General features: G+C 45.0%; 1 protein-coding gene across 1 annotated transcript in view; it reads left to right on the top strand.

Annotated features, from left to right (window-relative positions):
- Nucleotides 1–25,338, top strand: part of DDX49 (DEAD-box helicase 49) — a 29,746-nt gene extending 4,408 nt beyond the window's left edge. The window contains exons 2-13 of the mRNA XM_087703252.1: nt 1,929–2,052; nt 3,303–3,388; nt 3,573–3,694; nt 7,313–7,500; nt 14,391–14,531; nt 17,457–17,532; nt 19,731–19,807; nt 19,921–20,018; nt 20,506–20,580; nt 23,143–23,231; nt 23,402–23,473; nt 23,896–25,338. Of these exons, the coding sequence (XP_087559378.1) occupies nt 1,929–2,052; nt 3,303–3,388; nt 3,573–3,694; nt 7,313–7,500; nt 14,391–14,531; nt 17,457–17,532; nt 19,731–19,807; nt 19,921–20,018; nt 20,506–20,580; nt 23,143–23,231; nt 23,402–23,473; nt 23,896–24,063 (1,316 nt within the window). The 3' untranslated portion in view covers nt 24,064–25,338. The remainder of the gene's footprint in view (nt 1–1,928; nt 2,053–3,302; nt 3,389–3,572; nt 3,695–7,312; nt 7,501–14,390; nt 14,532–17,456; nt 17,533–19,730; nt 19,808–19,920; nt 20,019–20,505; nt 20,581–23,142; nt 23,232–23,401; nt 23,474–23,895) is intronic.
- Nucleotides 25,339–26,684: the final 1,346 nt, after the last annotated feature.

The following is a 26,684-nucleotide window of genomic DNA, read 5'->3' as shown; positions in this document are numbered from 1 at the left end:
TGCTGTTGGCAGTCAGCCAAGAGGGACACGGGTCCAGTATACAGGTGGAGGAACTCACAGCTCGCATAGCCTTGTCCACATCCCCAGAGGCAACATCCTGAAACTCAACCCAGAGATGGTCTACCAAGTTATTCCCCTGTGGGGAATGATGTTGTAAACTCTGATGGTTATGGCACAGAGACATTTGTACCCAGATGACACACTGTTTAAAAAAAGATGGAATGTTCATATTTAATAAATAAATAAAAACTTTTTATATTTTAAAAAAACTTAAAATAACTTGATTGCCATTTTGAATGTACACTAATTGGCATATATTAAAATGAAATTTTATTGCCGACAGCTCTCAAAGGGTCTCCACCTCCATATACACTACATAACCATAATTAAATAAATAATAAAGAAATGAAATGAAATAAATAAATAGAAAATTACGCATATACCCACATATGTTATATGAAACAGAGAAGGAACACTAGTTCGGATGTGTGCATGTACATGGCAAGGAAAACGAATGTTGCATGTTGATTAGACAGATGGCATAAGGAACAAAACTGTTACAGAATCTAGTACTCCTACTATAGATACTTTAAAACCTCCTCTCAGAGGGGAGCAACAACTGTGAAGCAGGTGTGTGGAGTCTCTAACAATGCTTTGAGCTCTAAGAACAGAACGCTTATAAGCAGTATCCTGAATAGTGGGAAGCGAGCTTCCTATAATCTTCTCGGCTGTCCTCACCACTCTCTGTATGGACTTTCTATCTGAGGCACTGCCGCCACCAAACCAAACAGTGATGCTGTTTGTTAAAAGGCTCTCAATCGTGCCTCAGTAAAAAGTGGCCAGGACATAAGGAGAAAGATGTGCTCTCCTCGTCCGACGCAGGAAATGCAAGCGCTGGTTTGCACGCTTCACTAAGGATGCTGTGTGAAGAGACCAGTTCAGATTGTTAGTTATCTGCACTTCCCAGAAACTTAATACCATTGACTGCCTGCATGCTTGATACTCAGTGGAGTATGACTAAGCTGGCTCTTTCTAAAACCTACAATGATTTACAATGATCTCCTTTGCTTTATTAATATTTAGAACCCGGTGACTTTTATTCCACCAGAGCCTTCACCTCTTCCTATAAACACCTTCATTGTTGTCTTCACAATGTGATTCGTAGCAAATTTGGCACAGGAGTCGTGCCCCATCTGAAGGAATGGGAAGGCTCAACGGACCTGTAACGGTTTTTGATCCCCTCCATAGTAACTCTGCCCCCAGTATGCCAAGCATGAACAATTACAGGTAGTCCTCGACTTACAACACTCCGTTTAGTGACCGAAGTTACAGTGGCCCTGGAAAAAAGTGACCCGTGGTCATTTTTCACCCTTATAACTGTTGCAGCATCATGGACAGGTGTTCAAAATCCATCCACTTGGCAGATGCCTCTGACCACACACAAAGTGCACCTGTCAGCGTTCCAAGTATCATGTAGAATTAAATCAGAGTCCAAGGCAAAACGATCCTTAAAGTTCCAATTTAATAAATCAGACATCTTAGCATATCTGTTTAATCCCTATTCTGGAAATTACATCAGAATCCCACCCAGTTAAAAGTTCATGATCTTGTCCCCACACCCACAAATCCATCACATGGTCCAGTCGTCTTCTTCCACGCTGGCATCTCCACCCAGCTGCTTCCGGTCAGGTGTAAAAGTGCGGAGACAAAAGATGACCTTGGTCTTCTAGAAAAGAATGACAACACCACATTCCACAATCCTACTCCTTTCTATTCCCCCCTCCCATCAACTATACTAATGAAACAGCATAATGAAATAAGAGAAAGTGTGGCAGGCCAAAATTCCAAAAGGAATATAATTGCAGGCCTGACAGCACCACACCTTTTGCCTTTGAATTGAGCTGACTCTCTACATCTTGCTCCCGAAGGTCGCGACTGCATGGGCTGCGCCAAAACAGGAAGTGGCAAGACAGCTGCCTTTGTGCTCCCCATCTTGCAGAAACTTTCCGAAGATCCTTTTGGCATCTTCTCCCTGGTCTTGACGCCAACAAGGTAGGGGCAGGTCTAGCTTGGGAAAGGACCCTTATCCCAAAGAGATGGGATAGGTGGATTCTTGGTTTGGCCTGTGCTTAAATGAGCCGAGGTGGCGCAGTGGTTAGGGTGCAGTACTGCAGGCCACTTCAGCTGACTGCGATCTGCCTCTGCACACAGTTTTAAGCAGGGTAAGGAAACGTGTCTAAATAAAATATATGAATGACAACATGCTCCTTTGCTCCTTTAGATGAAAGAAAAGGGTGCTAAGTGGTCTTCTGATGCATGAAGGGATGTCACGGAAAAAGGGAATAGATTTATTCTCCATTGCATCTTGAGGGTAAAGCAAGCTTTATAATGAGAGCTCCAAATGTGGAAATACTTGACTGGAAGAACTCTTAAGCAGTCGATCAGGTTGCCTCTGTAAATTGTGGCTGCCCATCACTGGAGGGTTTCAAGAAAACAGTAATAGCCCTTAGACTTACACACTGCTTTACAGTGCTTTTACAGCCCTCTCTAAGCAGTTTACAGAGTGAGCGTATTACCCCCAACAATCTGGCTCCTCATTTTACCCACCTCGGAAGGCTGAGTCAACCCTGAGCCAGTCAAAAGATTGAGCAGCCCTTTATCCAGAGTGGAATGAAGACACCAGCATTGGGGCAGAGGGTTGGACTAGAAGACCTCCAAGGTCCCTTCCAACCCGACGATTCTGTGATTCTGTTCTCGCCACACATAGTCAGAAGAGGCCTCAAAACTCAAAATAAGCATCTTGAGTGCTTATATAAGCAGAAAGGTGGGATATGATGCAGGATCCAATCTGAGCCGGTCATCGAGACCAGGGGTTTTGTCTTCTGAGCTTTTGGACTGGTGCTGAAGCCCATCTTTAGGGAACTTCTCTCTAGAAATATCTGGATCAGTGGTGGGATTCAGTCGGTTCGCACCTATTCGGGAGAACCGGTTGTTAACTTTCTAAGCACTTCGGAGAACCGGTTGTTGGAAGAAATCTCATTTTGTTTTTTCCCACTTTACTGGGCTAATCCTGTAAGGAAGACAGGAAGGAAACATTCTGGAATCCGAAAACTTGGAAGACAAAACGTCTGGTCCCCAAATTACCAACCCAAATTGGATCCTGCAACATTATCCTGGGGCACATATATTTGCCTTCGTTCCAGTGGAAGATGAATTTAATATTGGTAATCAAGGGTGATAAATGTTTTAAAAGAGCCTGTTTCTCTCTCTCTCTCTCTCTTTTTCCTCCCCTTCTCTGCTAGAGAGCTGGCCTATCAGATAGCCGAGCAGTTCCGTGTCCTTGGGAAGCCTCTGGGTTTAAAGGACTGCATCATTGTCGGGGGAATGGGTACGTCAACTTTATTTGGAAACCGGGAATTCACCCCCTCCCTTTAAAACAAGCTATCTTAAGCCCCGTGAAGCTGCAGAAAATATTTATTTGACCACTTTATACGCTGGGATGAGACGCCCAGCTCTTTGGATGCTATCTTTTACAAGAGGTCCTAAGATTTTCTCCCTTGATGGACATTCAGATATGGTCTCTCAAGCCCTGGAGCTGTCTCGGAAGCCCCATGTTGTCGTCGCTACCCCTGGCCGCCTGGCTGATCACCTACGAAGTTCCAACACCTTTAGTCTTCGAAACATCAAGTTCTTGGTAAGGCATTTTGCCAGGGTAATGATTTAAGAGCTGACCAGCTGCTATGATGATGTAATGCTAGGAATGAGTCAGCAAGGTTTTTGGGCTGATATCACATTTAAGAACCTGTAATAAGAAGAGACCTTCTTGGGCCCTATCTCTCCATGTGTGCTTCCTTGCTGTAATTGCTGTTTGTTTAAGGTCTGGCTAAAATATGTGTATGTATATATTCTTTATAGATAAAACCACTATTTAAATACAAATTTTCTGTTCACTGCTGGGTTGTCTCACATAGTCATACTGTCCGCACTCTTGACACATTTACTCAGAGTGGGGATTCTCAACCTTGGCACCTTTAGGATGTGTGGACTTCAAATCCCAGAGTTTGGGCTGGGGAATTCTGGGAGTTGAACCCCATACATCTTAAAGGGGCCAAGGTTGAGAGACAGTGGCATAGAGCCTGAATTTAGAATTAGGATCTTGGGTAGCAAAAGGCTGGAGAGAAAAATCTGCTTGTACCACTATTAGGCAAATCGGAGCATTTCAGTCATAAATATAGTACTCCTTAAGTTATGACTGTAGGAGTACTGCTGCCCATTATTGCTTGTAAATCGTAACAGTTGTAAAACGTGTCCCGCCTGATTTGGTTACCGCATTTTTCGGACTATAAGACGCACCGGAGTATAAGATGCACCATGATTTTGAAGAGGTAAATAAAAGTTTTTGCATTCTATAGGCCTCCCAGTGCACGCCTTGTTTTTTTGCAAAAAAAGAAGCTTTGGGAGGCTTGTAGAGTGCTCCTCGGGGCGGGGGGGGGGGACAAAAATGAGCAAAAAAGGCCTGTTTTTCACAAAAAAGGGGGACATGCAAAGGCTTTGGGAGGCTTGTAAAGTGCTCTTGGGGGCTGCAGGGGGGCAAAAACAAGCAAAAATGGCCCGTTTTTTGCTCATTTCTACCCTTTCCAGCCCCCAGGAGCAGTTTGCAAGCTTCCCAAACCCTCTGAACGTCCATATTTGCAAAGGGGGCGGGGTTTCGGTAGGCCCAAACTGCTGTATTCATTGTATAAGATGCACCCAGATTTTCACCCTCTTTTGGGGGGGAAGGTGCGTCTTATACTCCAAAAAATACGGTACCTTTTTGTGGCAGTTTTGAAACAGTCATGCTGGTTGTAAAAAAAATATGCCACGGTTATTAAGCCAATTAAAGATTGGCTTTGGGTTTGGTTTTTCCAAAAGCAAAGTAAATGCCGTTTGGCACAATTGTTGTAAAATGCAGTTGTGGCCGTGGGGGGTACTGCAAATGCCCATAAATGCAACATGTGGCCAAGGGGCCTGAAGTCCGGTCATGTGAGTGTGGAGTGACGGGACTGTTGGAACTTCAGGTCTGAGCAGCAAGCTCCTTTTTCATGTAGGTCATAAGTTCAAACGGTTGCCAAGCAACCGGTCGTAAATCAAGGACAACCTGCACTTTCTCTTTTGGAATCCTAAAGGCTTAGCAGCTTCTCCGCTTCGATCGAAACTGCGGGCACTAAATTCTGCAATTACCACACAGCTGCCCCAATATATTTGATTGTTTATTCCCTCTACTTCCTTTTCCCCAAGCTTGTCCCCGTGTAGCACTATTTGTTTTGAAATCGTGCAATCTGTAAGAAGACTGTTAAGTCCATTTTTTAAAAACACATTAGGCTGCAGTCACATTGATTAAAGCGGGATTTGTTTGATTTTTAGATCACCAAAGAGCTGATAAAGGTATTGACATAGAACTGGTTATTTAGCAACCATTCAAAGTTATGAAAGATCCCAAAAATGATCTTTTTGGATTCCAAGTTCCGGTGGCTGTCTAACCCCCACTCTGGTTGCACGATCACATTTTGGGTGCTCAGCAACTGGCTTGCATTCACAGCCATTTCCAGCATCCCATGGTCATGTGACCACAATTTATGATGGATTTTGCCGGAAACTGGCATTTACTTCCTGTTTACTGGAAAAAAACCCCACCCATAGCAGACAATGGATGTTCTTTAACTATCACCACAAAAAATGTCATTAAATTGGGTTGGTGGTATGTCATCACCTGCTTAACAACCAGCATGAATGACAACTGTAATTCTAGGCTCAATTACAATGCTAAGTCGGTGACTACCTGTCCTGAAAGTCAGCTTTCATGAAATAGCCAGGGTGCTGGCTGAGGAATTCTGGGAATTGAAGTCCGCAAGTCTTACTCTGATGTAGGTTTTTCCCCAGTGGGAACATGGTCCAGCCCAGGCTGCCTTTCAGGGCAGCCTTTACTATTTGGTCTGGTCCTTACTAGGTTTTGGTGGTTCAGCTGCAGCCACTTGCTTGTTGTGGCGGGCCAGTGGAGCTGGCAGCATATTCGGACAGTGAAGAGGTTGGGGAGGAACATGGGCCAGTCCTGGAGTCTGGGGAAGGCTCTGATGAGGGCTCTGTGTCAGAGGCAGAGACGGAGCCAGGGCCGTCTGACAGTTATCAGTTGCCTTTGAAGTCAGACACCAGTGAGGCAGAAGAACAGCTGGAGCCTGTTCCCAGTGTGCGCATGCGCAAGTTGCCAAATGAAGGGAACAGTTAAGGAACAAGGGTTGACTTGGGAGGAAGGCCACAGGTGGATGATGAATGGCCCCTCCCAGAGGAAATAAAAGAGGAGCAAAAGGGGAGTGGAGTTTGCAGGAGACAATTAGTTGGCTTAATTGGTTCGTGACTCTCCGAGACTCCTTGCCAAGTTTTGCAGATATCGGCCTGGCAGCTCTCCAAGCCAGATAAGGTCTGTGACTGTAAATCCTCCCTTGAAAGACTTTACTGGGTATGAATGAGAGAATTCACAGTCAATTAATAAGGACACAAATTTGCTTCATGCTCTTGGGAAGCCTCGGTCAGAACAGGTATATTGTACAAACCTAGCTACTGATTTCACACATTCTGCTAATTCACAGTATGGTTCCTTTGGCTTAATGGAGTAAGTGCATTCCACCTGTTTGGCTTGTAAACTCTGGTTTGCAGCTTAATTTGGGATTTCAGCCAATTGGGGTTTACTCAGTAAAATGAGATGAAAATCATAGCCCAATTATGTGGCAACTTCTTACAAACCTTGGCTCCAAAACCTAAACATGGCTAATACTTTAATGGAGAATCAATAAACCAGGAATGTGGGAAGATTGGCAAGTTTAGAGATAGTCACTGCGAAAGGATTTCTCTACTGGTGTTCATAAAGGCTCCTGGAGTCAAGCTTGACCTGAAAGAGACTTCACAAATATTCATTGGGTTGCAAAAAATAAATGAATTAATTAAAATCCAAACTATGTGGTAATTCTCAGCCCAGCTCACCTCACAGGGTTGTTGTAGGGAAAACAGAAGGAGGGAGGAGTATTAGGTATGTTCACTACCTTGGAATTATTTATAAGCAATATAAATGCCAAGTTCTGCAGCTATCGGCCTGTCAGCTCTCCAAGCCAGATAAGGTCTGTGACTGTAAATCCTCCCTTGAAAGACTTTGCTGGATGTGAATGAGCAGAATTCACAGTAACTTAATAAAAGGGGTTTTCGTCGGGACAAGGAGTCTGCTTCATGATTTGAGAGAAGCTTACGTCAGAATATTCCTGCCCCCTTTTTGCTTTTCTTTTAGGTCCTGGACGAAGCTGACCGATTGTTAGAACAAGGCTGCACCGACTTTACCAAAGACTTGGAAGTCATCATGGCTGCACTTCCAGCCAACAGGCAGACAATGCTTTTCAGCGCTACCCTGACAGACACACTGAATGAGCTCAAGAAGATCGCCATGAACAAACCCTTCTTCTGGGAATCGATATCTGAGTGAGTTTGGCTTTTTTTGGGAGGGGGGGCTTCTAATGGGGAAAGAATTTGGGGCTCGGCGAGAGGAGGGTATGCGAGAGGCTTACAGAACTGTGTGCTGTAGAGAGAGAGAGGTTTTTCTCCCTCTGTCAAAGTGAAACCACAGTGAAATTAGTAGTTAGCAGTTCCTTTATTTTACTACAGGTAGTCCTCAACCTACAGCCGTTAGTTTAGCGACTGTTCAAAGTTAACAACGGCACTGAAAATAAGTGACCTGCGACTGTTTTTTCACCCTTACGACGGTTGCAGCACCCCCGTAGACACGTGATCAAAAGACTGGGTGTGTATTTATGACGGTTGCCGTGTTCTGGGGATCATCTTTTGTGTCCTCCTGACAAGCCAAGTAAATGCGGACGCTAGATTCGTTTAACAACCGTGTCAAAAAAGAAGGTCACAGAATAGGGCAAAACTCACTCGACCGTCCTGCTTAGCAGTGGAAAATTGGGCTTGATTGTGGTCATCAGTTGAGGACTACCTGTAGAAGACAACAGTCCACTTCCTGAATTGTGTAGTTTTGGTCCCATCACCGCAGTTGTCAGGGTTCAAATCATACCCCTTCCTGGCATTTCCTAGAGAGGCCTTGAACCCAAACCCGCCTTCCATCAGTGCCCATTAGAAACCGCAGCACCCCTGGCAAAAGAGTGAATGAAAGTGGCCTGTTTCCTAACTCCTTAAGGGAGAGCAAACGAATACGGGGTCTTTGCTCCTGCTCCTTCCTCTTCCACATCAGCAGAATTTGTCTAAATATCCTTTTCCTTCTGTCTTGCCATGTCAGACACGGAGAAAGGAGACTTTAGTAGTGAAATTGGATAGTGAGATGGGTGCTGCCTAAATTGGATGGATGGATGGATGGAGTTATGGCCTATCGGCCTCTGGCCCCTCCCAACAGCCGAGGAAGAGGAGGAAGAGGAAGCATGGGAGTCAGTGTCAGCATCAAGGCAATCTGTGAGCTCCGAGGGGGAAGAGGGAGTGAAGCTGGCAGAGAGAGAGAGAGAGAGGCGAAACCTGGGCCGGCCGTCAGCCCTCAGATGGAGAGTCAGCAACCCCTAGGTCTGGAGGTGGCTGATGAAGAAGAGGAGGAACAACTGGGTCCAGTCCCTGACACGCGAATGCACAGAAGGCAGAGGAGAGGAGAGCTGTGGAAATCCATGGGCCAGTCCTTGGGAAGGAAGAACCATTGCTGCGAGCAAAGCCCTACTCACTCTGGGGATAAAAGGCAGGGATGGTGGAGATGAATAGATGTGGCAGACAAACTATTCATCTTCCAACTGGCCAGACTTGTTCGCCTGCATTGAGAGAGAAACTTTTTGCCCTGGCTGCTGGCGCTCCTACTAAAGGAATCCTTGAGTTAAATTCAGAGGGTTTGGAGAGCTGGGTCATGAACAGATGGATGGATGAAGAGGTGGATGGAGAGAGACATTATTAGATTTTTATTTCGCCTTTACTACTTTATAAATTAGTCAAGGCAGTGAACATTCCTAATGCCCTATTTCTCCCACAACAACAATCCTATGAGGTGGGTTGGGCTTGAGAGAGACTGGCTGGCTCAAGATTTGATGCCTAAAGGATGGACTAGAACTCGCCATCTCCTGGTTTCTCGGCCACTACGCCAAACTGGTGAAAATAGATCCCACAAAGTGACCATAAACAGAGTGATTGTCCAACTGCTCCCTGTGGGATCACTCTCGTCTCAAAGTCCAATACACACAGGGTAAATAAAACTGCTTTCTATTTCCTTCCCTGAATTGAATGTCATGGGAATGCAGGGAGGATGCATTCAGTTGCTAAACAGCTATTTATAAATGGTTCCGTATAAGCCTATTTAAACATCTCAGCCAAGCCACAATTTCCGTCTTAATCGTCCTCAACCAATTGATCCTGTATGTTTAATTAAGCTTCTTCTATATCCCTCCGCTCCTGCTTAATGAATGCTTTGGAACAAATTCCGGCGTAATGACTTGAATCTCTTGACTTTCTATTTCTGATGGGCTTTGACCAGGCTTAAATGACTCTTTATAAATTTGATTGTTGGCTGGTGCTTTCAAACTTCCTGCCGCTAACAGCTGGCATCAATCTCACCGTCCTTAAGAGATCTTAGGTTAGTCTTGCGGAGAAAGTTAGCTTGTGGTAAACAAGCCGGATTGCGGGTGTCCGCTACAGTCCCCGACTTACGACTACAAACGGAGCCCGAAATTTCTGTTGGTAAGCGAGGCAGATTTTGAGTTTTACCCCGCTTTACGACCTTTGTTGCCACCGTTTTTAAGTGAATCACTGCAGTTGTTAATAAACTCTGTTGTTAAGTGAATCTGGCTTCCCCATTGAATTTGCTTGTCAGAAGGTGGCAAAAGGGGATCACATAGGACACCACAACTATCACAAAATAGGAACCAGTTGCCAAGCGCCTGAATTTTGATCACATGACCATGGAGTTGCTGCTACAGTTGTCAGTATGAAAAACACTCATAAGTCACTTTTTTCAGCAATGTTGTAACTTCAAACAGTCACCATCTTGATTGTCTTGGAGTCCTAGTGGACGATCATTTAAATAGGAGCCAGCCACGTGCAGCAGCTGCCAAAAAGGCCAACACAGTTCTAGGCTGCATAAACAGAGGGATAGAATCAAGATTCCCCCCCCCCCCTTATTTGTACTTCTCCCCCCCCCCCCCCATTGACTTGGATTGTGAGCCGCCCTGAGTCCCCTCCGGGGAAAAGGGCAGCATAGAAATATAATCAATCAATCAATCCCTTGGAGTGTTAATACCACTTTATAATGCTTTGCTAAGGGCACACTTGGAATATGGCATCCAGTTTTGGTCACCACAATGTAAAAAAGATGTGGAGACTCTAGAAAAAGTGCAGAGAAGAGCAGCAAAGGTGATTAGGGGACTGGAGGCCAAAACATATGAAGAACGGTTGCAGGAACTGGATATGTCTAGTTTAATGAAAAGAAGTAACAGGGGAGACATGATAGCAGTCTTCCAATATCTCAGGGGTTGCCACAAAGAAGAGGGAGTCAATTCTCCAAGGCACCTGAAAGTAGAACAAGAAGCAATGGATGGAAACTAATCAAGGAGAGAAGCAGCTTAGAACTAAGGAGAAATTTCCTGACAGTTTGAACAATTAGTCAATGGAAGAACTTGCCTCCAGAACTTGTAAATGCTCCAACACTTGAAGTCTTTAAGAAGATGTTGGATAAACATTTGTCTGAAGTGGTGTAGGGTTTCCTGCCTAGGCAGGGGGTTGGACTAGAAGACCTCCAAGGTCTCTGTTATTCTATTCTACTCTAACTAAACAAATAGCTGTAAGTCGAGGACTACCTGTACACATTAATGCCATTTTTCTTTTGCCAATAGAAATAGCCAAACCGGCCAGGAACCTTCAGTATTCAGCCTAAACCAGGATTCCTAATATGTCAGTACTGGCAAAAAGCCAAAGCAGAGCCTTCATTTTTGGTCTTGCTTTGCTTAAGAGCCGAGGTGGCGCAGTGGTTAGAGTGCAGTACTGCAGCCACTTCAGCTGACTGTTAGCTGCAGTTCAGCGGTTCAAATTTCACCGGCTCAGGGTTGACTCAGCCTTCCATTCTTCCGAGGTGGGTAAAATGAGGACCCAGATTGTTGTTGGGGGCGATATGCTGACTCTGTAAACCGCTTAGAGAGGGCTGAAAGCCCTATGAAGCGGTATATAAGTCTAACTGCTATTGCTATTAAGAATGACAACACAGAAATCCTTGATCAGTTTTAATCCTGAACAAACCAATACTTGAGTTTATTTTCTACATCACTACAACAGGTCAAAGAAATGAAAGCACACATTTTAGGCGCTTCCAACCAGCCGAAGCCGAATGGAATCCATTTGCAATAAACAATAAACCAGAATTTCCACAGCTGGGTTTATTGCTGTATGTGAGCAGAGCAATTTACGCAGAGTCTTCTTTAGCATTGATTCATTTTTGTTTATTTTTACGGTATTTATGACCCATCCCTGTCCCAAAGGACTTTGTGCAGTGGACATGATCAACAGAAATACCCTCCCCAATGAGTAAACAAGGTCAAACCCAATTAATCGCGCAAAGCAACGTTATCCTCAAAGCAAACATGAACCAGGCAGCCCAAACCAGATTGAAGTAATTGTTTATTATATAATAAATAATTGAACTGCAGCAAAATGGGGGCTGCATGTATTGTTGGGTGTGCGTGTGTGTGTGTGAGTGAATATTGCAAAGAACGGGGGGCTGTTATGGGAAAGGTTAAGCCGGTGTACAACATCTGCAGCCAGCAATATGGCTGCTCTTGTAAAAGAGGGCCTTAGTGGGAGGGAGCATTGTTGGACTGCCCTATACTGGGAAGCCAGTTGTTGGAGGGGGGCATGGGGGAGAATATGATGGGGTGGGGCGGGAGGAAGAAGACCAGGCAATCCTGGATGTGAATGATTAAAAGTCCTTCACGTCAATCTCTTTAGTAGATACTGGTATTGTAGGGCGGTTCAGAGAGAACGCCTTGTTAGGTATGCTCCCCGTCGGGAGAGCGAGTGCGTTCAGAGAAGCGTTGTGAGAGTTGTGTTGGAGAACACACAAAGCAGCATACAGAGACACTGCAGTTTAAATAGGCGTTTACTTTCATGGAAATAGAGGTATCAGAGTCCATCAAACAGTCCAAGTCATACATGGATAAGACAGTCATCATTGTCTTTCAGTTAAGGGATAATCCAAGTAACATAATCCAGTAACATATAATCTGTTCAGTACACAAAGTTTGCTAACAGTTACAAAACTTACAATAGCTCACGGCACTTTCTAACAGCCAGCTTCCAAAACACTCAGATCAGATCAGCCCAGCATCTAAGGAACAGAGCTAACAGCCATTCTGGCTCCCTCTTATGGCCGATTGAGGAAAACAGCAAGCAATCATATTTTACAGTATGCTTTAAAGAAACAGTTACAACATTGTTACATGATTTATGTATTGCCAACCCAACCGTTAGATTACATTCCTAACAGGCCTCACCAGACGAAATGCTTTTATTTTATTTCTATAAATTAGTCCTTGACTTACAACCAAAATGTCTGTTGCTAAGTGAGGCAGTTGTTAAGTGAGTTCTGCCCCATTTGATGAGCTTTCTTGACATAGTTGTTAAGTGAATCACTGCGGTGTTAAGTTAATAAGACAGTTGTTAAGTGAATCTGGCTTCCCCATGGACTTTGCTTGTCAGAAGGTCGCAAAAGAGGATCCCATGACCCCTGGACACAGCGACCGTCATAAATATGAATTGATGACAGTTGCTGTGAATTTATCAGTTACCAAGCATGTAAATTTTGATCAGGCAACCATGGGGATGCTACAATGGTTGTAAGTGTGAAAAACAGTCATAAGTTTTATTCCAATTTCCTTTTAAATTGTATTTTATCTCAATTCCATTTTAAATTGTATTTTATTCCAATTCCATTTTAAATTGTATTTTATTCCAATTCCATTTTAAATTGCTTTTATCAAATTTTAGTAATAATTTGTTTCTGGAACTTTGCACTTCGACATGGCCTAAAGGCCTAATCAATCAATAAAGTTAATTAAGTAGCTTTGTCCTATTTCACACTAGCAACGGATGCTAGCAACGGTCACGGTGTTTTTTTTCTGTGCCGTTGTAACGTGGAATCGCCATTAAATGAACCGTTGTAAATCAAGGGCTACATGTAGCTGCCCATCTCAGCATGTGACTCTGGGTGCCATGTATCACAAAACATGAAAATAATTAAAACAGTACAAAATAACAGTATGTGAAACCAAATAAAATCGTTAATTGCTAATATAACCAGGAAACAAGGCCCTTAACCACCTCAATATTACTTTATTATGAAGCTGCATTGATAATCTGAAAGGACATTCCCCCCCACTCACCCTGTCTTCTTTACCATCCCAAGAAACTAGGAAGGGTGAGTTTCTTGCCCCGACCATTAGGCAGTTGTGGGTTACTCTGTCTCTTATCTAACCATTCCTTAGGCAGCAGCTCCGCCTACTATCCCAAGGTCATTCCACATAGTATTACAGCAGAGGAGTACAGAGATAAACTTAAGGAAGGAATACAAGAATGACTAAATATTAGTTCAGCCCTTGGAAGAGGAAAGGGTGAGAAAGAAACTCAAGGTTGCCCTCCCTTTTTCTCTTCGGTATAAGGCAACCTTTTTCAAACTTTTCAACATTTAGGATCTGTGGATTGGGAATTCTTCAATTCCCAGAAGTCTCCAGCTTTCTTTAACATTGTGTAGACCAGGGGTCTCCAACCTTGGCAACTTTACGACTTGTGGACTTCCAACTCCCAGAGTTCCTCAGCCACCGCAGCGCATTGTGTGAGTTGAAGTCCACAAGCCATAAAGTTGCCAAGGTCAGAGACACCCTGGTGTAGACTGCCTAATCGTAAAGTTGCCATGATTTTATGTAAACCGCCCGGAGTCCTTCGGGATTGGGTGGCATACAAATTCATTAAATCTTAAATCTTAAATTTGACAACTATAGTTTTGGTATAACGGGAGGCAGAGGGAAGCTCGTTCCGCCTTTCAGGGTTCTGTCTAGAACAGTGTTTCTCAACCTTGGCAACTTGAAGATGTCTGGACTTCAAGTCCCAGAATTCCCCAGCCAGCGAATGCTGGCTGGGGAATTCTGGGACTTGAAGTCCAGACATCTTCAAGTTGCCAAGGTTGAGAAACACTGGTCTAGAACAATAAAGTTGTAGTCATTCTTACAAATGCCTACAAACGTCAGATTCTCAATTCTCTTTATTTCTTGACTTGTCCCCCGCTTGAAGGCCTTCCCTCCACTAAGATCTCTTCTTCCTTCTCTCCATCCCCCAAATCCCACCAGGGTACGGACGGTGGAAGAGCTTGACCAACGTTATCTTCTGGTCCCCGAGAAAGTCAAAGACGCTTACTTGGTCCACCTTGTGCAAACTTTCCAAGATGAACACGAGGACTGGTCCATCATCATCTTCACCAACACTTGCAAGTGAGTTTGTCTGGAGCATCTTTGCCTCCATCATTTCTGCTTTCTCCCCTTCTCTTCAGTCCCTTCTTTTGGCCCAGAGCTGATATTCCAGTCTTAAATGGGAGGAGATTGCGCCAGTCAGGCCAAAACATGCCCATCAATTCAAATTAAAGTTTTTTGAGGTTGATTTTTTTAAAAAAATCTGGTTTTTTGAAGAGAAGGCAGGTGGGGTGGACTTAGTTTGTATCTAGTGCCATGATGGCAAGCCTATGGCACATGTGCCAGAGGGGGCACACAGAGCCCAGAGAGCTGGCGCATGCGCTGTCACCCCAGGTTAGATCTCCATGGCTTTTCTTCCGTGAGTTTGTTTTCCTGCAAACGACGAAACAGAAGCTCACAAAAGAAAAAGATCTTACCTCTTGCCGCGCTGACAGTGTTGGGGTGCCTGACCTCCCACTGGCCAGCTGGTCCTCGGGTCTCTGCTGCGCATGCACGCATTTATGCATGTTCACACATACACGTGCATTCATGCATGCACACACTTTTTAGTTTGGGCATGCGCGCACGCACAGTATGGGCACTCAGCGTCCAAAAGGTTCGCCACCACTGATCTAGTGTAAGAGGTTGTATACGGGAGAAAGTGCAGCTTTCTCTTTTCTTACCTTTAATTCTTTAAATACCCGCTATGCCCTGAGTAGGATGGGACTTCTCCTAGACGTATCTTTTCCTTCAGCACTTCTTGGAATGATTAGGTAATCAGATTTTGCTATTGAAAGTATTGAAGAAAAGGTCACCTTTCTGTGCAGAATCCAGCACTACTGGGAGCACCGGGGGATGGTGAAGTCTAATGTGATAAAGAGTGTGTCAGGTTTCCGAAAGATGCCCTAATTGATTCATGAACCTCGAGCCAAGTTTAAAAAGAAAACCAGTCATTTATTAGGAACACCATTTTGGCAATACCCTATTGCAGTCAGATCTAAGCCTCATTTGAATTATGGCTGAACTTTACCCCTGTTCCTTCCCTCCCCTCAGTCTGTGTCATAAATTACATTCACCAATGAGGTGCACCCCTCCCAAGCCTGCTGTAGCAATCAGAGACCCAACTCTAGCTGAAGGTATGCGTGGAATGCGCTCCCCCCCTTTCCTCACCATGGCAACTTTATGAGTTGACATTCAGCCCCCCTCACTTTCCAAAAGTGCCCTGTACGAAGCAAAAACACGGCCCCTTTTTTGACAAAAAAAGAGAATGCATAGCCTTTAGAAGCCTAGAGGCTTATAGAAGGCTCTTAAAGGCTATGCAAAATTGAGCAAAAAATGGTCCAATTTTTGCTCATTTCTGCCCTGCCTAGCCCCCAGCAGCACTCTGGAAGCCTCCTAAAGGCTCTGCATGGCCATTTTGGTGAAGGGGTTTCAGGAGACAAAAAATGCTGTATTCAGTGTATAAGATGCACCCAGATTTTCAGCCTCTTTTGAAGGAAAAAGGTGCATCTTATATCCCCCAAAATACGGTAATCTCTTCTATCTGGTAATCCAACTGCTACCGTATAACTGGGCCCGTCCCCCTTTGCTGCTGGTCATCTCATTCTCTTTCCATCCAACTTTCCCAGCCTTGGAATTTTTTTCTCCAGAGAGCCGGGTTGTTGCTTCATATGCCTTAAGTAGGAAAATTGGAGCCTGGACTTTATGTGTTCAAGTGAGAATTTCACTTGGATAATGGGCCCAAAAGCTCCCTGCCTCATTTGCAACAATTTCATTGTGAGCCACCCTTTCTCCTTAAGTAGAAAATAGAGGAAAGGTGAATGCAGCCTCTTTGTCCCAATCTCAGTGCAAGGTCGGAACGTTAGCAAACATATCCTTATGTCAGGGTTCCAAATAGCATCCAAAATTAAATCAGAGTCCAAGGCAAAGTATTACTCAAAGTTCCAATTGATTAAGAGAGCCATGTTGGCACATCTGGGAAAACCCGAATCTGAAAGCTTCCCGGTTTTCCCCACCCAGTTGAAAGTTCACAAACTTGTCCAACATCCACCAGCCCATCACATGGTCCAATCTTCCACTGCCTTGCTGGCAGCTTCCGTGACCCAACAAATGCGCGCATGACAAAAGCGCGCCGATGAAACTGCGGCGAGAAAACCGTGACATCATAAATGGGCCCACAACAATGAGCCGACAAAACCGCGCGCACAAAAGTGTAATTTAAGTTAGGGTTATTAGGTTGTTATTAGTTGTTCATTGAAGATGCGCTGTTGTCGGCGCGCTGTTGTCAGCGTGCTTCTGCGCTCATTTGTCAGCGCAATTTTGACTTCATGGTTTTCTCGGCGCGGTTTCGTCGGCGCGCTTTTGTTGAGCGTGCATTTGTCGGTGAACCGGCAGCTTCCACCCATCCAGTTCCGGTCAGGTGCAGAGAGTAAGGATGACCTTGGCTTGCTAGAAAGAATGTTGTTATGGCTACATTGCATCTCACTCCATACAATCCCCCCTCCCATTTTCCCACAATCAAAGAAGCCTAGTAGAATAATAGAAAGTGTGGCAGGCCAAATATCCAAAAGGAATATGGCTGCAGGCCTGGCACCTTACCTATCAAGTTTAATCATTTGTGGATTCAAAGAATTGCATTGACCAAGCTGTCAAACTTGCCTTGGGACCCCATCAGAAGCTGGCGCATCCTTTAGATCAGTGTTTCCCAACCTTGGCAACTTGAAGATGTCCGGACTTCAACTCCCAGAATTCCCCAGCCAGCGAATGCTGGCTGGGGAATTCTGGGAGTTGAAGTCCGGACATCTTCAAGTTGCCAAGGTTGGGAAACACTGCTTTAGATGGACAGGGCAATGATGTTTCTGAGCAGATGCAGAGATGTCTTGTCCACCCGAGAGAAGCAAAAGACTGGTTTTATTATTTCATTTTTTATGAAATTTATATGCCACCCATCTTGCTCTCCCTTTTTAGGACCTGTCAAATTCTCAACATGATGCTCAGGAAGTTCAATTTCCCATCCGTGGCTCTCCACTCAATGATGAAACAGGTGAGTCAGCAATGGCCTCCCAACAGCTGCCCCGAGGATGGAAGATTGGCGCTTGAGGCCAAATCCCTCAAGTCGTCTTCTGCCATTCTGACTCCTTTGTGTTCTGACCTCGGCTTCCTGAGAAAGCATAAATCACAATCTTAGTCCCCCAAACCCTCTTTTATTTATACGACTGTAAATTGTGGTCATTAAAAGTTTGCAAGGCTTCACAAACAGTCCGTGAAGGTTCCGACAGATGTCTGCTCGAGTTGCCACAGTCTCTCAGGGGAGTGTTAATAAACACCGACCTTATCTCCCTGGGAATGCTGCCAGAAACCTAATTGCCAAATGCAGAGCAAGGCCAAACTTGGCACAAACAGAACTTTTCAAAGCTTGAACCGACCAGATGAACTAATTGCTTCCTGCAAAAGCTCACGTCCCGTTCGTTCCTCTTTTGTCTTATGAGAGGAGCCGATCATCTCCAAGCCTTACTCCCAAGTTGACCCTTTTTTGCGATTTCTCCGTGGGTCGCCCATGAGGCCAATGATGAAGGAAGACTCGGACACAGGTCTTTCTCCGGGATGAGACGACCCAGAGCATAGTCTGGATGACTCTTTTATTGAGCATACACAAAGGAAGGGTGGAGTCACATGGTCTATGTGGACCAATCATGGTTGTACAAGTCTATGGTATATGGTAACTCATTTACTACCATGTAGACCTCTGAACCTAGAGAATGCCCATAGTCAGCAAATAAATCTTTTACTAGCATGCAAACTTCTGACCCCTAGTTAATACTGCAGAGTCAGCATGCAAACTTTTGACCCCTACTTAGTGCTGAGAGTTAACAAGTTGTGACCTCTGACCTACTTAGTGCTTCAGAGTCAGCAGTTTGTATTACTGACCTTATGGTATGGTTAATCATTACTGCTGTTGTATTCGTGTTCCAGCATAGCTATGCATGCCTACACTTACGTTACAACACTTTTTTCTTAATTGGTCTTGCCTTCTGGCAGCTCTGCGCATGCGCACAGTGGGAACAGGCTCCCGCTGTTCTTCTCCCTTGCTGATGTCAGGCTCCAGAGGCAGGAAAAAACTACCAGATGGCCCTTGCCCCCTCTCTGCCTCCGACACAGATCCCTCATCCGAGCCTTCCCCAGACTCCAGGACTGGCCAATGTTCCTCCCCAACCTCCTCACTCTCCGAATCTGCAACACCTTGCCACGTAGCATCTTTTCCACGGATGCCAGCTCCAAGCCTTCCTGGGGCATAAGAAGGTCCACAGGCCCCTCTCTTTTTCCATCCATCCCAAGGACGTTTCTAAGCTGCATCTCCAATTGTGCTTTTGCAGAGAGAAGAGAGAGTGTGTGTCCATCTCTCAATGAATAAAACAGATTCACATGTAGGGAGTTCCAGGTTGAGTTCCCGGTATCTCATGTCAAGCTGATCCTTTGGCCAGCAGAATCCTCTCTTCTCATCCGAATCCCCAGCAAGAGGCCATTGTTCTCACCTAGGCTTCCCCAAAAAGCACGAAGCAGATTCCTGGTGCCGACAAAACCCCTTTTATTAAACGAATGTGAATTCCTCTCATTCACGTTCAGCAAAGGCCTGTCAAACAGTCTTCCAAAGGTGAAATTATGACCACAGACCTTATCTAGCTTGGGAAGCTGCCATGTAAATATTTCCCAAACGCAGTGCTGTGCAAGGAAAGACTGGGCACAGAGTCTCTGGGATTCACAGACAGATCTTCACACTCCTGAAACGAACGAACGAATTGTTTCCTGCAAAAGCCCACTCCCCTTTCGCTCCTCTTTTATTCCCTATGGGAGGGGCCATTCACCGTCCACCTGTGGCTTTACTCCCAAGTCGACCCTGATTTCTTAGCTGTTCTTTTCTTCTGGCAGCTCTGTGCATGCGCACACTGGGAACAGGCTCCAGCTGTTCCTCTGCCTCACTGCTGTCTAGCTCCAAAGGCAGCTAAGAACTGTCAGACAGCCCTGGCCCCCTCTCTGCCTCCGACACAGAGCCCTCATCAGAGCCTTCCCCAGACTCCAGGACTGGCCCAGGTTCCTCCCCAACCTCCTCACTGTCCGACTCTGCTACCAGCTCCGCTGGCCGCTGGCAGGCCACAACACCATTGCTAGAGAAAGCAAGTTTGATAAAAGCAATTTCCTGCTCTTGTGATGTTCTTTTTTCTTTCTCTCTTTTTGGGGGCTCAGAAACAACGTTTTGCAGCGCTGGCAAAATTCAAATCGAGTGTCTTTAAGATCTTAATAGCTACCGATGTAGCTGCCAGGTGAGTGAAGCCAGTCTGGGGCTAAAATAGGTGCAGAAGGGAACACGGTCCCAGGTTAGGTAGGATGCCAAGCTTAACCATCTTCTCTGCGTTCAATTTCTTTCGGATTTTAGGGGGCTCGACATTCCCACCGTCCAAGTCGTCATCAATCACAACACACCTGGACTCCCCAAAATCTACATCCACAGGGTGGGGCGAACAGCCCGAGCTGGTAAGGGGGATTCTCTTCATTGCTTCGAATCCACATTGTCCTTTCTGACTCTGGTTTGTTCTCCTTGGAAGCAACAGGAATCCTTAAGGGTTATGCTCCCTGGGGCTTCAGAGCCCACTTTGATTGATGTTTGAACTGGCCTTTAGAAAGAGGCCTCCCTCTGGGATTCCCCACCTTCTAATCAAAGGCCTTGAGTATCCTTGCCCAAGGAAAGATGCTGTTTATTCTGTACATTGTGCTGAAATCTTCTTGCTGGAATTTTTCAATGTGCCAACGTGCTTTTTCTTTGCATTCATCACGTCAAGGCTATTTATAGGTAGCCCTCACCTTACGACCGTAATTGAACCTAGAATTATCATTGCAAGTCAAGGTTGTTAAGCGGGTCACCACTTGATCACGCCCATGACCTTTTTGCTTTCTTAAGGGAAGGGGGGAAGAACTATCTGTGCCCACCACTTAGGTTCTCTCTCCTGGCCGTTCTTTTCAGGTCGGCATGGAATTGCCATCACGCTGGTGACCCAATATGACATCCATCTCATCCATGCGGTTGAAGAACAGATCAGTAAGTTGCAAAACGTTGGAAAGTTTTGGGGTGGGTGGAGAGCCTGGAAAAACATGTCAAGATACTAGTTTCACTTGCTACCATAGTTGGCAGCATGGCTGGCTGTGGAATTCTGGGAATTGAAGTCCACAGGCCTCTAAAATTGCCAAGGTTGGACACCCCTGGGTTCTCACCTCCATTTGGCCAAAGATTTGTATGCAACAACAACCACAAAAAAGTACTGAAGCTAGAGATGTTTATTCTTATCACTGGGTTAAAACCATAGTTTTTATTTTATTCTTGTTTTTGATTGCCTTCTATTATTTATATATATATAGCTTTTGTATTTTTTACTTCTACTTGTACCCTGCCCGGAGTCGCTCTACGACAGAGGTGGGCCGTTTCTAATATAAATCCAAATAAATACGTAAAGCTCAAATGCAACAAGTTATGGGCAGCTCATGTATAAACCCAACTGTTGTTTGCAAATCATGGTATCAGGGTTCCAAAATTAAATCAGACTCCAAGGCAAAGTATTGCTCAAAGTTCCAATTTATTAAGAGAGCCATGTTGGCACATGTGGGAAAACCCCGAATCTGAAAGCTTCCTGGTTTTCCCCACCTAGTTGAAAATTCAAGATCTTTCCCCCACACCCACATGGTCCAATCTCCCACTGCCATACTGGCAGCTTCCACCCATCCAGTTCCAGTCAGGTGCAGAGGTGCAAAGACAGAGGATGACCTTGGCTTTCTAGAAAGAATGTTGTTATGGCTACATATCATCTAACTCCGTAAAATCTCCCCTCCCATTTTCCCACAATAGAAAATGCATACTAGAATAATAGAAAGTGTGGCAGGCCAAAGATCCAAAAGAACAGATGGCTGAGGCCTGACACATGGTTTATAATGGCTGTGTGAATCTGTGCATGGCTAAATAAGCCCCACCTTAGCCCCGTGTCTGAGACAAGTATCTCTGCTCTCTCTACCTGTCCATGTTTTTGGTTGTCATATTGATGTATTTGTTCTCATTGTATTCTTTTGTCATTGATTCTTTTATTGTTCTATTATTTGATTGTTTTAGTATTTTACTTCTGTTTACATGCAGAGGAGCCCTAGGGGGAAATAGGTGGCAAATAAAATTTACAAATAAATAAATAAATGGAAGTCCACAGCCACTGTGTATAGAGCTTGAAACTCAATGTTAGGTAAGCTCCCCGTTGGGAGAGCGAGTAAATTCAGCGAAGCGTTGTGAGAGTTGTGTTGGAGAACATACAAACCAGCATACAGAGACACTGCAGTTTAAATAGGCTTTTCCTTTCGTGGAAATAGAGGTATCAGAGTCCATCAAACCGTCCAAATCATACACGGATAAGACAGTCAGTCATCAATGTCTTTCAGTTAAGGGATAATACAAATAACATAGTCCAGTAATCATATAATCAGTCCGATACACAAAGTTTGCTAACAATTGCAAAACTTACAATAGTTCACGGCACTTTCTAACAGCCAGCTTCCAAAACACTCAGATGAGATCAGCCCAGCTTCTAACGAACAGAGAGCTAACAGTCATTCTGGCTCCCTCTTATGGCCGATTGAGGAAAACAGCAACCAATCACATTTTACAGTATGATTTAAAGAAACAGGTACAACATTGTTACATGATGTATATATTGCCAACCCAACCGTTAGATTATATTCCTAATACCCAAGTCTTTCTCTCCATTGGAGACAGACAGTTTGGTTCTTATCTACAGGCCATCCTCACCTTACGACCACTATGGAGCCCAACATTTCTCTTGCTAAGTGAGATATTGGTTAAGTGAGTTTGGCCCCATTTTACAATCTTTCGTGCCACAGTTGTAAAGTGAACCGCTGCAGTTGTTAAGATAGTAACACAATTGCTAAGTGAATCTGCCTTCCCCATTGCCTTTGCTTCTCAGAAGGTCGCAAAAGGGGATCGCATGACCCCGGGTCACTGCGACCGTCATATATATGAGTCAGTTGCCAAGTGTCTGAATTTGGATCACCTGACTATGGGGATGCTGCAGAAGTTGTGTGAAAAACGGTCTGTGAAGTTCCCAAAAGATGCCCTATTAATTTACGAGCTTCGAGACAAAGTTCAAAAGAAATCCAGCCATTTATTAGGAGAAATATTTTGGCATGTTCTTCTGCGGAGCCGAATCTGATTTCCGGTTAATGGTGTCTGAACTTTACCCCTGTGTCTCCCCTCCCCTCAGTCTGTGTCATAAATCACATCCACCAACGAGGTGCTGCACCAGGCTGTGAACTTTCGCACCTCACATGCCTGCTGTAGAAATCTGAGATCCGACACTGGTCGAAGGGATGCATGGAATTCTCGCTCCCTTTTCCACGTCAACTTGATAATAGTCATGGAAACACTTTACAAGTTGACACGGTCATTTGCCATTGTAACTTCCAACAGTCATTAAACAAAGTGTTGTAAGTCGAGGACTACCCGCCTAGCAGGAAATGCCAGAGATGCTCATGTTCAAGGGGTGAAAAGATGGAGCTTTGCTTTTTTTTTTTTTAACCCTATCAACGTCTGGCTTATCCCCTCCTTTAGAAATGAAGCTTCAGGAGTTTTCCACGGAGGAGCAAAAGGTGCTGAAAATCCTCACCCAAGTGAACGTGGTCCGACGGGAATGTGAGATCGTAAGTGGAGGGAGAGGGAAGGAGTTGGATCCCAAGCCCCAAATGGTTTCCTTGGACAAGTAAGGATTTGGAGCCTGATAGGCCCAGTCCGTCACTTTTCCTGACCCTCTATCAAAACATATCAATCAAGGAATCCCACAATGTTACGTGTTCTTTTTTAAAAATCTCAGAGACTGGAGGCGACCGATTTTGACGAGAAGAAGGAAATAAATAAGCGGAAGCAGATGATCCTGGAAGGAAAGGTAAGCTGGAAGAATCCTCTTGTTGCCAGGATAGGCAGTGGCGAAGTGGGAATCACACACCAGTCCTGACCCTCCCATCAATGGAAGCTTGCAGATCAGGAGCAACTGCTAGATTCACAGGGGTCTCCAACCACGTCAACTTTATCTCCGGACACGGAAAGGATTGACAGATCGATAGCTCTTTCTCGATTCTGTCTAGGGAATGGAAATAGAATAGAATAGAATAGAATAGGGAATTCCATCCCCTATTCTATTCTATTCTATTCTAATTCCATTCCCTGTTCTATTCTATTCTAAGGCAAATGCTTACAGTAAACAGCTGGGGTTGGAGGATTCAAGAAAGGGGGGCAGTTTGGGGGCTCCTGCATACAAGGTCTGCTTTTGGGCATCTTGGGATCTCTTTTTTCCCCTGCTTCCGGCAGGACCCTGATCTGGAGATGCAACGGAAAGCCGAGCTGGCCAAGATTAAGAAGAAGAAGCTCAAGTTCCAGAGCCAAGTCCACCAGACCCTGCAGGAGAGACAGCAGAAGCAGCTTCAGCAGAAGCTGAAAAAACAGGCGCGGCGGAAGAAGCAGAAGCAGGCGAAGTGAGGCAGCTCATCCTCCCGCCTTGGAGGCAAAGGACTCATCTGCGACTGAGCTACCTCCGCCCCCCAATTTGCCTCGCGCCAAAGGGAGGACGCTCCTTGTAACTTTAGCCTTTCTGTGAATGGATCTGAAGCATGGAGAGAAAAGGCTTGGGAAAAGGATATTAGCAAAGATCGTCTCTTTGAGACATCTCCTTTTCCCAAAACCGAGACTTTCAGTTGGGTTGGGCCCCTGGGGACAGCCCCCCCCCTTTCCAAATGAGGGCTGCATCACAAGATCCTGTCTCCCAGCCAACATTTTCAAGTCTCACCAGGCAGCCGTGCCACCGAGCAAAGTTTGGTGATTTGTGGGTGGTGTTCTGACCCAGGCTTCCTTAAAAAGCAAGGAGCAGAATCTTGGTCCAGACAAAACATCTATTAGATACACGACTGTGAATTCCTTTCATTCACAATCAGCAAAGCTTGGCTTTGAGAGGAATATCTATCAGCACGAACCTTATCTCTGCCAGATAACTAGTTTCCAAATGCAGGGCAAGGCAACACTTGGCAAAGAGTCTCTTGTAGACAAACAGTACTTTCCACTCTTGAAATGACCGAATGACCAAATTGTTTCCTGCAAAAGCCCCCTCCCCATTGGTTCCTCTTTTGTGTCCTATGGGAGGGGCCAATCACCTCCAAGGTGTGGTTTTACTCCTGTCGACCCTGCTTTCTTAGTTGGTCTTGTCTTTTGGCGGCTCTGCACATGGATGCACTGGGAACAGGCTCCAGCTGTTCCTCTGCCTCACTGCTGTCTAGCTCCATCTCTGCCTCCGACGCAGAGCCCTCGTCTGAGCTTTCCTCAGCCCCCAGGACTGGCCCATGTTCCTCCCCAACCTCCTCACTGTCCAGCTCTGCTGGATGCAAGTGGGCCACAACAGGTGGATCCTTTTGATGGCAGCAGGATCTGGTTTTGGGGAGTCACCAGAATCTCATGGCCATGCCAGGCACGTGATGGCTAGTAAACCATGTGCTTTCAATAAATCACACTCAATGCTGAAGAGAAAAGGCTTCTTTGTGTTTCATAAAAGTGCAGCCTTTGGGTTTGACTAACTTCCTTCCAAATGATTTAGACAATTGCACAAAGGACATTTCCTATTCATATCTGTACTTAAGTTTTTAGTCTCTTGCTCCCTCTTCTATGGATGGATGCAAAAAATAGAGGTAATTCATGCGGTTTGTCAAATATTATAAAAGTGATTTATCGCTCCACTTTTCAGAGTGGGTGGGCAGGAGGGCTCTGGTTTTATTTATTGTGCTCCTTATCCCAAGCAACTCTTAGCAATTACAATGTAATAAAAACAAAAACATAAAAACTATGATAAGTGTAAGAATAATTTCAAAACTACAAGAATTAATAGCCAACTGGGATCTTCCTTCTTGCACCAATATGCTATGGTTATGCAGAACATTTCACATTTGTGGTATTTTGGATACCAAACGCCCCATTTTGGTCATATTGGAATGATTTCAAGCTCAAACACTTTTCAAAATGATTCAAAAACCTGCTTCAACCTCGGTATAGGTCAGAGGTAGGCAACTATGGCAACTGCACGCCTTATGGACTTCAACCCCCAGAATTCCTAAGCCAGCCATGCTGGGAGTTGGGAGTCCACAGGGCATAAGGTTGTCGTATTTGACCCCCGTGGTACAGAATTTTTATGATTTTGCATAACTTCTGACCAAAGGTGCTTTTTTTTCCAACTGGACTTCCTGGTTTTTCTTTGAAGGCGTTTCGCTCCTCATCCAAGAAGCTTCTTCAGCTCTGTCTGGATGGTGGGGAATGGAGGGATTTATGCTCCTTGCAGACAGCTGGTCATTTGCGTTCTTTTAAACCAGCTGTCTGCAAGGAGTATAAATCCCTCCATTCCCCACTATCCAGTCAGAGCTGAAGGAGCTTCCTGGAGGAGAAGTTATTTCAAAGAAAAACCAAAAGAATCCAGTTGCCTCTTGAAAAAAGCACCTTTGGGACAACCATGACCTGGATGACTGAGAATCTCCATCGACACATAACTTATGACATTCAGAATGCAGAACTAGGAATGTGGATGTTGGGAAATAACAATTCCTGTGACTAGCAAGGCCCACCTTGAGTTACCCCGAAGACTCTAGAGCAGGTTTGATTTGTGGGTCTTACATCAGCTCCAACATTTCAACGATTCACACCCAATTGGATTATCCCATCCCCCTTGCGCTGGTACCAGGGGTGTGTGGTAGACACCCCGTTGGTCAAATAATTTTGCTGGTGGAGTCCTTTTCTGCCGTGAATCCCACCGTTTTGAACATCGGGTTTCTCCCCCACCCCCAAAAAATTGAAACCCACACCCGCCCATTGGGCCTTCCGAAAGGCTTGAAGACCTGACTCTGCCAACTGGCCTCAGGGAGCAACATCTTGGAGGTGGTTAATGGATTAGACAGATCCCAACCTCCTCTCCGTGCTTACGTTGCTTCCTTCTCCCCACCTTGGTTAATTTACGCTCTACGTTATTTTAAAGGTGGTGTGAGTTCTATTATTGAATGACTAAGCCATCTAGAGCGGCCTCGGAAAGATGGGCAGCTGAGAAGTTTAATGAATAAATACATATTTAT

Source organism: Thamnophis sirtalis, unplaced genomic scaffold (assembly GCF_051295495.1).
Source record: "Thamnophis sirtalis isolate CommonGarterSnake01/CBP01778 unplaced genomic scaffold, rThaSir2_p1.2 scaffold_1, whole genome shotgun sequence".
Lineage (NCBI taxonomy): Eukaryota > Metazoa > Chordata > Lepidosauria > Squamata > Natricidae > Thamnophis > Thamnophis sirtalis.
This window is presented reverse-complemented; position numbering and strand designations above follow the sequence as displayed.